This window comes from Chaetodon trifascialis, chromosome 15 (assembly GCF_039877785.1).
Source record: "Chaetodon trifascialis isolate fChaTrf1 chromosome 15, fChaTrf1.hap1, whole genome shotgun sequence".
NCBI lineage: Eukaryota > Metazoa > Chordata > Actinopteri > Chaetodontiformes > Chaetodontidae > Chaetodon > Chaetodon trifascialis.
Genome location: NC_092070.1, coordinates 16,499,617 through 16,515,082, shown reverse-complemented (window position 1 = coordinate 16,515,082; position 15,466 = coordinate 16,499,617). Strand labels below are relative to the sequence as shown.

At 41.2% G+C, this 15,466-nt stretch overlaps 1 protein-coding gene across 1 annotated transcript; it reads left to right on the top strand.

Annotated features, from left to right (window-relative positions):
• The first annotated feature begins 5,045 nt into the window (after positions 1-5,045).
• Positions 5,046-13,552, top strand: fscn2a (fascin actin-bundling protein 2a, retinal). The gene is made up of 5 exons (XM_070981912.1): positions 5,046-6,092; positions 9,422-9,578; positions 9,682-9,803; positions 9,919-10,086; positions 10,328-13,552. Exons 1-5 carry the CDS (start codon positions 5,270-5,272, stop codon positions 10,531-10,533), a joined length of 1,476 nt encoding a protein of 491 aa, XP_070838013.1. The 5' UTR covers positions 5,046-5,269; the 3' UTR covers positions 10,534-13,552.
• The last annotated feature ends 1,914 nt before the right edge of the window (positions 13,553-15,466 follow it).

The window sequence follows — 15,466 nt, the reverse complement described above, 5'->3', positions numbered from 1 at the left end:
TTTGGGAATTAGTTGGGCTCAATTTACTATTGTCAACCTTGACTGTTCTCTAGCTAACAAACAGGGAGGGTGCTGGCCCTTTAAATGGAGCTCTGAGTGCTTGGCAGGCTAATAGATGCAGTAAAGGTGCTATTGGATGGCAACCTGAAAAATGGTCTTATCTGAAAAGGTCCAGGACAGTTATAAATGAAATAATCGCGCTCGACACATTAATCCATGTTCATGCCCTAGGGGGAGACCTCAGCTCACCATTTGATCTGTGTGTGAGTGCATGTATACAGTATGCCTACGTGCGTGCACATGCATGTCTCTGTGTACTTGCAAGTAACCAGCCCCTTTGACTCATTTTTTTTCCCCTTTTTCCCTCCTTCAATCATTTTCTTTTAGAGCTAACAGCAAAGGTTTTATTATTCTTTCTGACTTGCTTTTAACTGGGAAATCCAGCGGGGGATGCGACATAGGGAAAGAGAGGGAGGAGAGAGAAATAGTAGAAGAAGAGAGAGAAAGATCTGAAGACAGGAAGACAAGTGAGAAAGATGGAGATGAAGAGAAATTAAAGACATTTGAGTCGCAATATGCGATTTGGCGTGGGCACTGGACCACCACGGTTTAAATGACGTACAGTTATTGCTCAAAAGGTTCCTGGAGTGCCAGGCAACCCAGACTTGCAAAGGAGTGGGGGCATCTGAAGGACAGACGAAAGACTGTCCTCATTTGTTGCATATTAATTCCATCATCAGAGACTCATGGCCTATCAGTGACAGTACGTCCTCTCAACACCGTCCTGGCTCTTTTCTGATTTGTGTTTGTAAGAAGCAGCAGGAGAGGGCAGCTGAGTAAAGATCTCAAAAACCAGGTCATCAAATCACACCTGCGGCACAGAAATCTGTTCAGACTTTCCTTTCAATTCTTAGAATAATGCTTTCAATCTGGATCAATCTATTTGGGACCCAAAAAGTATAGACAAAAATGTTTTACAGTCTCACAACTCATTATTTTTGCTACAATTTAACACACTTTGTATTTCAAATATAAATGCCATTCAAGCACTAATTTGTAAAAAGTTGCAATACTATTGATCATTTATTTGAGCCTCTTCTAATAGTCTATCATCTGTCAATGAAGAAAATTGCTCAGGTGTCCTCACACTGACACATAAGTATATGAACTGGATGACTGAGTTACTGTCCTGTCCAGGAAGAGCAAAGGAAGACACGAGGAGATTCTCTCCTCTGCACCCTCAGAAATCAATTTGCTGCACTGTGTCATGAATTAATTCAGCTTTTGCTTTGTGCTCACCCAGCCAAGCAACTATTTTCTATTAGGAAGCTTGTGAGAAAATGAGTGACATTCTTCTCATGAAATGTTTCTCATTTCACAGCATAACCCAGTGAACACAGGAGGCCAAATTTGTGAGCGAAAACAAGTTAGAATTTACAGTAAACACTGCCATCTACTGGACATGAATCAATTGTACCACGTAAGCATGGTGCGCATATGCACAGAAGTGCAAAAATAACTGAAAGCTGGGCCGTGTACCAAAATAGATAATTAGGTATTATATTTGACATCCAAAAACAAATACCACTCACACAAGGACTTATAATGTGTTTGTACTAATTAATTACAGTATTGATTGTGATCTCACTGGTGAATGGTATTTTTCAAAATTCCCATGACTGGCAAATAAAGTGATCAAATTAGCATTGCACTTCCAGAAAGGTAGGGGACTTGTAAGAGACAAGATTTAAAAACAAAAAACCAATAGTCAAAATCATTGCAATCAGATGCTGAGATATCCTGACTTTCATTTCCTGGTATGGGTCAACCTTCACAAAGACTGGAGCCTAAACTTCTATACTGTCCTTTACTAGATGGTGCCTGAAAATGGTCACATCTTTCAAATTCAAAATTCAGTGGTTTTCACAGATTGTGCAATATTTCTAGTGTGTGACTACTAAATTCACCTTGATTTGAGTCTTTGCAAATCATTTAAGAAGCATGGACTGCAATGTCATATGTTGAAAAAAAGTTACACACCTAACAATGTCACTATGGGAACAAACAAAACAAAGCAAAACAACAAAACAAACAAACAGCAGCATTGTATTACACTCATTCAGACCTCAGTCTTCTACCTGCAATAGTAAATCACTGTTGTGTACTGGCACAAGACAATGCTGCCCCCCAGTGACCACTGGGTGAAAACACATGAAAAATAATGTTTCGTGACATTTTTTTGTTTGAGGTAAAAATATAATATGTTTAAGCTTTGGGAAAAAAGAAATATGTTTTCACATGAAGAGAACAAAGTAGTTTCAAATGACAGTTAAGAGGTTAAAAGTGCAGTGTGAGCACCCTTAATGTTTGCCACTTCCACTGATTTAAGATCCAACAGTGACCACACAGGTCACTGGAAGGAAATATGAGCTAACACAGCCCACAATAAACTTAAAACTGTACTGTACTGAATTAGTACTGCATGTCAAGATCACAATGCCAATAGGGAGGTTGTGATCTCCACTCACACTGTACGACTTTGCAAGAACTCGGATCTTTCTTTATGTTCAATTTTTATAACAATATATATTTTGCTGTCAAGTATAATCAGGAGTGTAACTATGAAGTACTATGTGTGTGACAATGATTTCTATTCCTTTATCCATTTACAGCTGCTTACTTTCGTGGCACATCTTTTTGACATCTGAATCGGAGGGCTGAGTCCCACAATTCTCTCTAAACAATGCAACAGCCATGATCACCCAGCCAGCGGACAGGTGTGCATGGGAAAGAAAGCAGATACGGTTTAAACGTGTCAAGGTCTCTTTATGATTCTTCACATAATCATTTCTGTCTCTTTTCATCGTGTCACTACTGTGTCTTAACCCTCTCTTCTGCCTCTTGCTCACATTTACATTTGCTGGTAAATTACTGGGATAATGTTCAAGGTACCATTCGAGATTTTCACTAAATCCAAAGGCTACAAAACTCAACAGAAGCAAAAGAAAATGGGGCCAGGCTGTACGTACGTCTACCTGGCAGAAGATTTTCAGGAACAAAGCTGGCGAGGAGCTGTTTTTGTGTGGAGCCAATGTTCTTGTAACGTTGTGTATTATGTTTTCTCATGATCGGCTTGAATTAGAAACACACTGGCTACATTAAAAGAGCATTGGAGCGTTGTGGATTCAAATATCTCCAGAGCGGAGTCCTGTGATTGGTTCGCTTGTCTGACTGATGTAAGCCTTTTTGTGCTTGCCCCTGCTGTGTCACTGCTTTCATTCACAATACAGCCACTACGGCACTTTCTCTGAAATGTTACTAGGTCTTGAGGCGGGAGATTGGTGATACAGATTTTTCGATCCCTGCTCCCATTCACACATGACCATGCAGGAACTGATCCTGAATCGACTGGATTGACTGCGTGTGTCAAAGGGACTTATGACGGCAGGCTTTTCAGCCCACCATTGAGTATGGCCTTTTGGAACAGACCAAGATACATGGTGCATGACCCCCTGCCAAGTTCTGCTGTCATGGGATGGGATCTGAGCTACAAACACCTCTGATGACACATACTGGCTGCTAACCCACCTAGACTGGCTTTCAATACAAAACAGCAGATGTTCTCTTCAAAGAAGTGACAATGACAGTGATTTAAACACTGAGAACCTAACCGCAACAAAAGGGATACAAAACTTTAGCTACTTTAAACACATCGACCTCCTAATTATGTTTGTGCTTAACAAACTGCTTCTTTTTCAGCTTTGAGGTCTTATGGCTAATAGATTACAGCACTTACAGATTATGGAGTAGAAATAATACCCTAACAATTTTGCTTAGTGCTATAGTTTGAACACTTTTGAACACAGTTCTCCTTGGCATTACCTTCAACACCCCCAGGAAATGAAAGAGGGTGGTAATGCTCTTACAAAGGTTGATCTTCGTGCACAGTGTGACAAAGGTCATGTGACATGGAGTCATGCTCTCTGTTATCAATCGACTGGCGGAATAACAAAGGTGGGTCTGGAAGGATCAGAAAGACAGAGGTTAAGAATCAAATAGGGTGAAAGTGGAGGAAAGGCAAATGGGCAATGCCTGCACATTCAAATGTGTGTTATTCAAATTTCTCTCAGCTAAGCCTGCAGACTGAAAATATTTAAATATCTCTGCCGACTTGAAGCAAATATCCATCCATCCATCCATTTTCTATACCACGTATCCCTTTCGGGGTTGCGGGGGGTGCTGTAGCCTATCCCAGCCGTCAACAGGCGAGAGGCGGGGTACACCCTGGACCGGTCGCCAGTCGATCGCAGGGCACACTTGAAGCAAATATAATGTTCTCATATAGTCTCTCTGGAACAGCATGTGGCAAACTGCTGTAATATCTCTCAGAAAGAAACCTTTGTGTTACTTTGAGAGTTAAGACTATGCTTCTAAATCAGTCAACCATGTACATTAACCTTGGTCCAATGCAATGTGAAAGAGGCCCTTTGTGAATCCAATTCTAATCTTTACATCCTAACAAGCAGAATGCTTATTTATTGATGGGAAATGTTCAAAATGTGTTCATCTTTACAAGAACTGAATCATGAAAAACTCAATCTTAGACAAAATCTGCTCAAAAAGGGACTTAAAAGAGAAGGAGAAGCAGGGGAGCGACCAAAAGCACCTCTACTCTCTGGACATTTTCCAATTAGGCTGTGGCTCGGCAGCAGATCAAAGCTAGGATAATCCTTGGGCTGGATGGTGTGGCTACTAGTATGTGGACCTAAATATGAGAGGAACAACAAATAGGGAGTCAGGTTGACAAATGAGTGTGTCAGTGTGAGTTACAGGAAAGGAAGACAGGGGTGGAGGAGAAAAGGGGGAAGATATGGAATAGATAGAGAATGAATCTGTGCTGAGTGTGTACTGGAGAAGGAGAGGGAGGAGGGGAGGTTCGCGGTTGGTGCACTGGCATGTGACGTCAGCGGCTTGTTGGATTGAGGTGCTTTGTCCTGCTGATTTTAATCCTAACTCATTAAGGAACAGAGAGCAAGTGCCTGTGCAAACCCTCTGGGGAAGAGAGAAAGTGACAGGAGAAGGAAGGAACACTGCACAATCTGTCAAGGGAGATCAGCGGAGCTAATTTACGGCTTGAGAGACAGAAGAGGAGAGAAATCAAGCATTTTATTTTTGCTTTTCAGTCTCATGCCTGCTTTCCCTCATTACCCGTTCCCTTGTTTGTCCTAAACCTCTTTACTGGCAATCTTTACGTGTGGCCTGTTCAAGCATGCCCCCAAACGGAATTAACAGGGCCCTGAAGCTGCAGTTTGGCCTCATCAACTATGAGAACCGCTACCTGACGGCTGAGGCTTTCGGCTTCAAGGTGAATGCCTCGGGCATCAGCTTGAAGAAGAAACAGATCTGGACCTTAGAGCAGGATGAGCAAGATGGTCAAGTAGTGTTCCTCCGCAGCCACCTGGGACGCTATCTTGCTTCTGACAAAGATGGGAAGATCACATGTGGGGCAGAGAAGCCTGACCCTGACTGTCGTTTCCTTATTGTCCCCCAATCTGATGGTCGCTGGGCACTGCAGTCAGAGCCTTACCTGCGTTACTTTGGAGGCTCGGCTGACTACCTGTCCTGCTTTGCCCAAGCCATTGGAGAACAAGAGCTGTGGGCCGTCCACTTGGCTTTACACCCACAGGCCAGTCTGCTCAGTGTAGCACGGAAGCGCTATGCCCATCTGTCTGCTTCAGATGGAGAGATCTCAGTGGACAGCAACATTCCCTGGGGAGTGGACTCCTTGGTTACCTTGGTATACATGGACGGCAAGTACAGCCTGAAGACCTGTGACAGCCGCTTTCTCAGCAATGATGGCAAACTGGTGAAGGAGAACACCAATAATACTAGCTTCACACTGGAGCTGAAATCTGGGAAGCTGGCATTTAAGGACTGTGATGGGAAATATCTGACCCCAGTGGGTCCCACAGGAACGCTGCGATCTGGCCGATGCTCCAAGCCCGGAAAAGATGAGCTGTTTGATCTCGAGGAGAGTCACCCACAAGTAGTTTTTCAAGCCGCCAATAAAAGATTTGTCTCTGTCAAGCAAGGTAATCAGCCAGTGATGCAGAAAAAAAAGCATATTTTCATGTAATCACATCTCCTTCTTGTGTAATGGTAAGAAGAGAGAGTTTGATTTTGACAAGACGCTCACCATCCAGTATTGAGCATTCACGAATATTAAAACAGAAATGATTTTCATTGTTGAAAGGCAAAAGAATGAAATTTGATTGTGTGCTAATACATTTTAATGAAACCTGAATCTATTCAAAATGAGGTAAGGTAAAAGTCTGTTCATGTTAGTAAATAGGCACGAAAAAATATTTCTAAACATAGCCAGATCTGCTTCTCATTCTTAGTTCATACTTGAATGAATATAACATTGTGGTTAATGCATAGGGGGATGCTTTTGACAAAATGACAGCAATTTCCACCACTATGAATTGGCGATCATTATGCAGCTGCAGTCTTTGTGCTCTTTACCACAGTGTTAGTATGTGAGACGAGACCACTTTCAGATCCTTCAGAAATCAGCGCACTATTTTTTAAAATAGAGTTGCGAAGATAAATGTTTTTTTTGTTGTGTAATTTTTTTCTAGCTTACTCAATTTAGGTATTGAGGTTAGCTATGAGTCTAGCTTTAAAATATCTAAACAACATAGCAAAGTAGAGTACACAGTGTGCCTTTTGCCAACTAAGAATACAGTACAGTCCTGAATGGAGCAGTATCATTGCTGGGTGTTGTGGACATAAAGTGAATTCCATTACAGTAACCAAAAAAGCTAACCAGTGACATCTATCAGCTACTAAAGAGAAAAGCGTTGCTTTTGCTGCCTACATGCTGGATCCAGAATGGTTGACAGCCATACTGGGGAGGTAATTGTGGTAATGGGCTTTGTCATTTCCACTGTGTGTCCATTGAAGATTAAGCAGCGTGCAAATGACTCCAGGGCAGATCTGTGCCCCATTGGGTGTCAATTACCATCAATGGACTTCAGGGCTTGCAGCTACTCACTATCACCATCACCCATCAGGCGAATTTTTCCAAATTATGTGAATCTGTCGTTGGCCAGTGTGGCAATAAGCTGCAAAAAGAGTTACAGCCAAGTCTTACCAGACAGATCAGTTACAAGGTCTCTTGTCAGCCTGCGTGATGCAATCTGCTCCACCTTGTGAAATTTAGCAAACAACGTGGGGGGACAGGAGAGAAAACGGTGTTCTGATGCAGCTTTTAAGGTTTTAAAATTCAATTAAATCAACTAGCAGTTATTACAAGCCATATTGTAGAATACAGTTCTGCATTAAAAAGGTCACTCTCCTGGCAATATTTCAACAACCTGGCATGCCATCCTCATAATATAGGGCAAATAATCAAATAACTGCAGTGTTTGGCCTTGTGGCAGTTCCTCGTTTTTTAAGGAACAAGGCACTGAAAGCTGCTTAGTGGGCCCTGCAGTGCAGCTTTGCATTTCACCACTCAGGGAATTACAGCAAGCGAATGAACGGGAAGGGTGGAGGGGTGACTGTGGGGGATTAGGGTTGTAACAGGCTTAAGAGAAAGGTTGAAGGATATTTCTGTGGCATCTAATTTGAACTACAGCAGACACAGTGAAGTTATACATGTCTGTGTATTCTCCCCCACCTGACACACCCCACCAGACAGAGGTAATACATGTGGATTAAGTATATAATACTAGGTTGACTAGAAGTGAGGCACTCAGTTTTGGAGAACAGGGCACTAACTGACCAACTGGAAAGATTCTGGATGTTATTCTGTGTTGGTTTTAGCTTTATTCACAGAACTGCTGTTATATGCAAAACTAATCACACAAGCTAATTCCATGGAATTTGCTTAAGAGCAAAGGCTCATAATACAACGCATGGAAACATCCACAGCTTGAAGATGGCAACAAAACAGGCTATTTATCCTGTGATCCTCAACCAAAAATCTATTTTTCTCAGTACGAAAAACTCTATACACCTTATAGACTTGAAAGGTGGAACATGTTCCAATAATGGTATGTTTTCATGCTGGGGCAAAAAGAGCAAAACAAATTCCAAGCCAATCCTGCAGCATATTCACTTCTCCACTGCAACCTCACCAAAACTTAAGTTTTTCTGTGACGGTGCAAACACAACTTTTTATCATTACCTTTCAAGATTAATGGATGAGGGTGAGAAAAACACTGCGACCTCAATGTGTTCAGTAAGTACAATTAAATGCCATAAATCTATGAAAGTAAAACTGAAAATTGGGTCAAAGTGTGTGTCATCTCAGCATTAGCTATTGTACTTGGCCATACCCTTACATTAGATCACTAATTAGAGACTCATCAGAATAGCCCTGAAGCAACACCATGCCATAGCACCATACATTTGTGTGTGCCACATTATGACACCCCGACTGGAGTGGATAACAATTTTAACACTTGTGTTGACTCGCACTGCACAAAATCAAGCACCAAAATAATTCAGCACACACGCTGAATAAATTAATGGATGAAGATGTAATGTGTTTTTTGTTGTAGGTTTTAATTAACACATACATGACAGCATCAGCACATTTTATCAATCTGCCAAATAAAATGCGGTGTGACCTAACAGCACCTGGAGCCAGATAAACAATACGCACAAAAAAAAAGAAAAACATGCCATTTACCACACAAAAACTGGTATTTATAGAAGAATAATATGGAGTGAGAATGTGCGTATCTCACACATACTACACTAAAAGTACACACACTTTTCCAGAGATGACAGCAGTTGATATAACACAGAGATCAAATATAAAGTGAGAGATGTGATCTGAAGGAAAACTGTTTAATTTCATGGATTGCATCATTACTTTTGCAGTCTACACAGCATTCTGTCAAATCAAAGGTGATTCAGAAATTTGATTTTGAATTAGTATTATATTGTTAATATTTAGATTTTTATCCTGAATTGTGAAGCACTTTCTAAAGTCTATTTCAATAAGTGGCACAGTCACTGGCACAGTCGTGCTGAATGATAGCTGTTCTGATGCTACAGAAGAACCTTGCAGGTGCGACACAATCTGTGAAACAAGAATGCATGTGCATATTTTTGTCTTTGTGCGTACACACAGTTTCAGAAGGGAAATTTATGTATGGTCCCTGCTGCCTATAGGAGGAGACAGAAGCCTTGGATGACTCATTTTAGGTAGCACGATATATTACGTGGCACAACAGCCAAGGCATGGATGTAATCAAACATTGGGTTACTACATTATGCATACAAGTCTCCTCTGCAATGCCTGGGAGAGTAAATGACATTCAAGAGGATGCAACTTTGTAATTCATAATTTCTATTCAACACAAGCACAGTTATCAAGGATGTCTCTGTGATCCCTTGTTACCAGGAGTGAGCATTTCAGCCAATCAGGATGTGGAGACAGACATGGAGACCTTTCAGATGGAGATTGATAAGGAGAGCAAAAAGTCTATGTTCAGGACCAATGGTGGATCCTACTGGACTCTAGTGACTCACGGAGAGATCCAGTCTACTGCCACAGAGGTGTAAGTAGCTTTTATAGCTTAGAAGGAGGAGCTTTCGTCCATGTTTTCACACACGTCTTCCCTAAATCTCCCCAACATGCCCATCCATGTCTTTTTTTCCCAGAGAGGTCAACACGATGTTTGACATCGAGTGGCGAGGACAGAGGGTGGCACTCAAAGCAAGTAATGGAAAGTATGTGTGTACAAAGAAGAACGGGCAGCTCTCAGCTGTCAGCGACACAGTGGGTAAGTGTTTTCAGGCGAGCCACTAAAGATTCAATGCTTGAGTTCAAAATGCCACCACAGGTACAGTACTGTACCACAAGCACAATAATTGAACAGCATTTGTCCTTCATTGCAGGTGATGATGAATTATTCCTGATGAAACTCATCAACCGCCCCATGCTGATCCTTAGTGGAGAGAATGGCTTTGTGTGTCACCACAAAAACTCCAACACTCTGGATGCAAATCGATCTGTCTATGACATTTTCTCATTGATCTTCAACGATGGCGCCTACAACATAAGAAGTTAGTGTTCTCACATGTTGAATTTCAAATCTGTTCTCATTCCCAGGTCTTTAAATGCCAACGTTTTTTGTCACACCCTTTCTGCCAAAAAGCCTTTCTAATGCGCAATTAATGTTGTGAAGTTGTTGCAGTTTGATTGGATTTCTGCATGACAATCAATATATCTGTATCCAGTTTTAATAGCAATGGATGTTAATTCAAACAAATGGCTAACATATTATCCACTGATATCCTCCTGCAGGCGTGAATGGAAAGTTCTGGTATGTCTCTAGCAGTGGCCTAGTGTGCTCAGATGGAGAAAAACCAGAGGATTTTTTCCTTGAGTTCCTGGAACATGGACGCATCGCCATCAAGGGCCCCAATGGCAAGTACCTTCGTGGAGACCAAGGGGGTACGCTCATGGGTGACGGTACAACCGTTGATGCATCTTCTCTTTGGGAGTACTGATCCCTTTCAATCAGGGTCCTCAAAGAGAAGCAAGAAGGACGGGGTGTAGGACTGGCTTCCATCAGCTCAAATGAAGCGGACTGACTGGGTTACATTATCCTGCTTGTTTTTATACTAGCTGCCAGGTGCCCGATACCATGTTTTCTTTTCTTTTTTTAATTGGGAAGAAGTGAACACTTTAGGGAGATACTGTATGTGTGGTTTTTCTTATGTATGTTAAATGTTTTGTCCTTCAAATGACAATGCCTACATCAAACAACACATACTAGGCGAAAATGTGTGATTACGGATTAAGACAGTGGCCGTCCAATCTTTCAGGCACACTTCATTCAACATAGCTATTGTACCAAATATCTTTGAGGGCAGCCACACTGCTCAGTCAACATTCCCTGCATGGGGTCATGTGTGAATGTGAGCAAGGATCGATACTCAGGGAAATCTGTACCGTCCATTTCCCACCTAGTACAGTTTTAGGGAAAGTGCCAGTACAGTTGTGTTATGAATGAAAGCAGAGACATTGCAGGGACAAGCACATAAAAGATTACATCCATCTGACAAAAGACAATTTGATGTGGAGCGACCTAACCAATCACCAGAGCCCACTGATAACGCATTTCAATCTGCGACGCTCCAAGTATATCACAAAAAAAGATAACTTGTCTCGCAAACTTGTTGAATATTAAATCCATTACAAGAGCACCAGACAAAAACGTCTCCTGGTCCACCATGTTCCACCAAAAGATGTCTTGGGCTGTGTACATGTAGATCCATCCTTGCCCCATCTTCTTCTTCTGTTAAATTTTATGGTGGCTGGCATCCAACAGTGTGGCATTACCACCATCTGCTGGACTCTCCCTTGCCCAATCTATTGCAGCATTGCCATGGCATGTGTGAAAAAGCGCAAGATGGAAATGTTCCTGAATGTAGCTTCATTTGTGAATAGTGAAAATGACTAGCGGTGCCTGAAAGATTATCCCAGTCATTCACCGGGAACTGTGTTAAAGAGTGTTGCCGCATGACACATTTTCTGTTTAGCCTATTCAGAAAGCATGGCCATGAATGGCGACAAAAGGAGCATTTAGTGCTTTGTTTGCTGCTAAACTCCACTTGCTAAATAGAACAAATATCTCCAAAATCTGAGAAGATCTCTTCCAATTTGTCTTTTTATCAGATGGGATATAAATCTGGCGGTGAAGGACGCTTCAGTCCTGAAAAACATTCACATACTCTGATTGCAAAGCAGGGAAACACAAACACAGACAATGATGGATCAGTGTGGCTGCATCTTTTGGCTTCTTCTTTTTTTTAAAAAAAAGGATATTTATAGACACAAAATTAACTTCATTTGGTTTAGATGACTGTAGCCATCTACGTTTATCTGGATCTTACTTCTGTAACCTGCATCAACAATCCCATCGTGTTTGTTTACAGCTTTGACATGTTCTATAAGAACCATCAGTGATGTCACTCTAACCACGGAGGTAACGCACCATTGTCCTCAAAGACATGAATGGTTGCTGCCAGCGGTGTTTTCATTCATCTTAATAGACCATTTAGAGCTTCCATAAAGGCACAATATGAAGCAAATGAAGTGGACTGAAGCAAACAGACCGTACTGTCTCAGGCACCTCTGCAATACTTAGCAAAGAGGACAAAATCCAACATCACTGCAAACACTGCAGTACATTCTTTGAGATAGATGTGTAACACATGTAGTATTACAGAGATCAGACAGTTGTTCGGGAACAAAGACTATCAGCAGAAATGTCATATATCCATATCAGGGACATGTGAGAAATCAAAGGGGGAGCATATTTAAAGCATTTGATGAAGAATACATCAATTTAATGTACCAGGTGGTAACTCAGAAAGTGCTTCTCTGACGTTCTGCCTAGGGGCCTTAAACCATACTGCACTCTACATCCCTTTATACCCTGTTCTCATGCTAAGAGTTGCGTGGTAAGATTAGAAAATATAATGGGTTCAGATAACAGATAATAAAATAAAACTAATCAGGCCATTACAGCAGTGACATCCCACAAAACATCATGCACATGCAAATACAAATCTTAAAGCAACATTATGTAACAATTGGTGATTTTTGCCATTTGGTGCCCAGACAGTTTCTTCGTGCAAGTTGCTTATATACTACTGTTGTAAATGTGGACAACTGTGCATGCATTTGTTACAACTGAAGGTATTACTTCAAGATTAAATAGTGACATGATGTTGCTTTAAAATAATGCTTGTTTTCCGTCTATTTGCCCACAGTCAGATGAGAGGATGCCATGAATTTCATTTGTGAAATGAATGCTATGTGCACTCCCTTTGCCCAGTTTGCTGACACATTTCCTCAATGTGTCAGCAAACTGCTCCTTCAGACAGCTATGGAGTTGTTGGAAAACACGTTACATAGCAGGGCGATCTGCCTTCTCTCTGTGTCCAGTTCTTCTGCACTGCTAGGCCAAGAACTTCCCACTGAAACTGATGTGAATCTTCTCATCTAACTTTGGATGTGACAGCAAACAAGTGTGTTTCACAAAATGCTGGAGTGTTCAACCCAACACTGCTTTTGTAAAATGTGATCAGTAGCCTCCAGCGCAGCCCTTTTCAGGGAGAACTTTGTATTGATTAGAGACTCTTGACACTCATTAAATCGCTAGGGGAACAAGCTGCCCAGATTTTATTGGCCCAGATGTTGGTGTGCAGCACAAAGCACCTGAACCTGTTTTCAGTTTCTCCTGTAGATTTTTGTCAGTTATTTCCCAGGAAGAAATAAAATCTGCAGTAGTTCACGAGTAACGTCTAAAGCAATGGTTTTGTGATGTGTGCAACAATTAATAGAGGAACATTTTAGAAAGCAAGGTCTAAAAGGCTTGGTCACCTATGCATCCAGCATCAGCTCTGTAGAGAGCCTCCAGCCATATTTTAGAATGTATTAATATATATAGATGTTTTACTATCTTTGTTTTCTGATATGATTTTTGAAAATGCTGATGATAATAAAAACTTGACAAGATCTTTATTGACTTTGGGACTACAATTGTATGCTAATGAATCTAAGAAAGAAATCTGTGATTCAGTAAATCACTGGACAGGACATTTGGAAAAAAAAGTTGAAATATCTCAGGGATGCCCGGTAGCTCACCCAGTAGAGTGGCACTAGTGAAGAAACTAAATATTGTGCAACCAAAACATCAGATATGCATAGACAAATGAGGAAACTCTAACAGTCCTCAAATTAACAGATGAACCAAACAGTAAAGCCATATTTTAATCATGTTTTCTACATGGTTTTCCACTGCCTGAGCTTCAACTTGGGTTCTTTTAATAGCGCCATCTTGTTGTGCCCACCCAACTGGAGAATTACTACTTATCCCACTGTGCTCAACTCCTACCATTTTCATAATTGTAGTGGATGGAAATACACGTTACTTCATGTTTTTCTTTCTCAGATTTTCTGGAAATTCAGCTAAAATCCACACTACCTTTGGATATATGGATACGTGACTCATGATGGTGTGACACTAAGGCAGCCTGTACAATACCAAGACCCTGACACTAAATGAATGATTTCAGCCACCATTCATATTATTAATATCATCAAGGCTTTTTCTATTGTATGTGAAAAGGGTATATTATAGTTAGGGCTCAGTAATATGACAATAATTGTGATGCTGAAAATATAATCTTATCTCACAGTGCCAACTTTGACACAGAAAGAAAAGCAGTGTAATTAATAACTGATGACTAATGATTACTATATTCAGTCTACATTTGCTAGCTCCAGGGTCCTGATACAGTGCATGTTGGCTCACTGGGGGACATAAATGGAACTGAACTATCATTAATGTTGTCAGTAATTGCTTTTATGAGTCATACTGTCTGTTGAAAAAGGCAGATAAGCCCAGGAAAAAACTTTCAGTACATGGCGCAATTCAAAAAAGATGGGACCTGTTGTAACCAAAAAGGTCAAATGTACCCTTGCCAGCTGTTTGGTTGGTGAATTTTAATGTGCTAACGCAGAACACAGTCCAACCATTCATTCCACATTCATCATAAATAAAAGGCAGAGAGGACTCTCTGCTCAGTGTGGTACTACTGAGACAATTTTCCCATTCACTCCACTGGGGGGCATTGTGCACCTCTCTTAGTTCACTCTCTGTCGGAGTAATAATCACTGACATGTCTTTTGAAAGTAGCATATCCTGCTGCTGTGACCACAAACACCTGTTAGCAATCCACCAAACTGCAACCGACCACCTGACATCTGTTAACGCTTTCAACATCGTCACGTTTTAAACTGGAACTGACATCAGCTGCCACCTGCAGAACACTGGGCCCTTAAGAAAACGAGACATGATTTCACTACATGCATAGGAAGTTCCTAACCATCAGCGTCTCCAATGGTTTCACAATGTTTCAAACTATTTATCTGCAACTAAGAACAGCACTTTTTCTGTTTCAGTTCACATACACACACAATAAACGTTCCACTTTGGCACTTTGCCTCTTCTGTTTAATTACATGATTACACTGACAACCTTTTCTTTGAGAGAGTCACAGTCCATAAAGGCTGTGCTCACCAGCCCTAATAATTACACACCACTCACTGAACTGGAGATGCTTTAATGGATTAACTTGCCTTTAACGCGACACACACTCTGCCTGTGGTGAAGCATTTTAATTGTGCAATGTCTGCAATGAGCACAAGAGCACCAAAGATTTTATCATTTGTAAACAACGTCTCAAAGAACGCTGAAACTGAATTAAATGCTTTTGTTTTGACTAACCAACCTGTCTGACCCGAGTCTCTGTTTGTGTTTAAACCAGAAAGCTATAGAGCTCTGATGAACTGGATGGCTAGAGGTCAATATGTATTACTGGCACTGTTCCTCCTCTGTGTGCTGCACTGCAACACTAGGTCTGCCTG

Excerpts from the sequence above, each read along its gene's own strand:
- fscn2a (XM_070981912.1), top strand. The coding sequence starts at position 5,270 with ATGCCCCCAAACGGAATTAACAGGGCCCTGAAGCTGCAGTTTGGCCTC. Across the intron at positions 6,093-9,421 it reads ATTTGTCTCTGTCAAGCAAG|GAGTGAGCATTTCAGCCAAT; the intron begins GTAATCAGCCAG and ends CCTTGTTACCAG. Across the intron at positions 9,579-9,681 it reads CAGTCTACTGCCACAGAGGT|AGAGGTCAACACGATGTTTG; the intron begins GTAAGTAGCTTT and ends TTTTTTTCCCAG.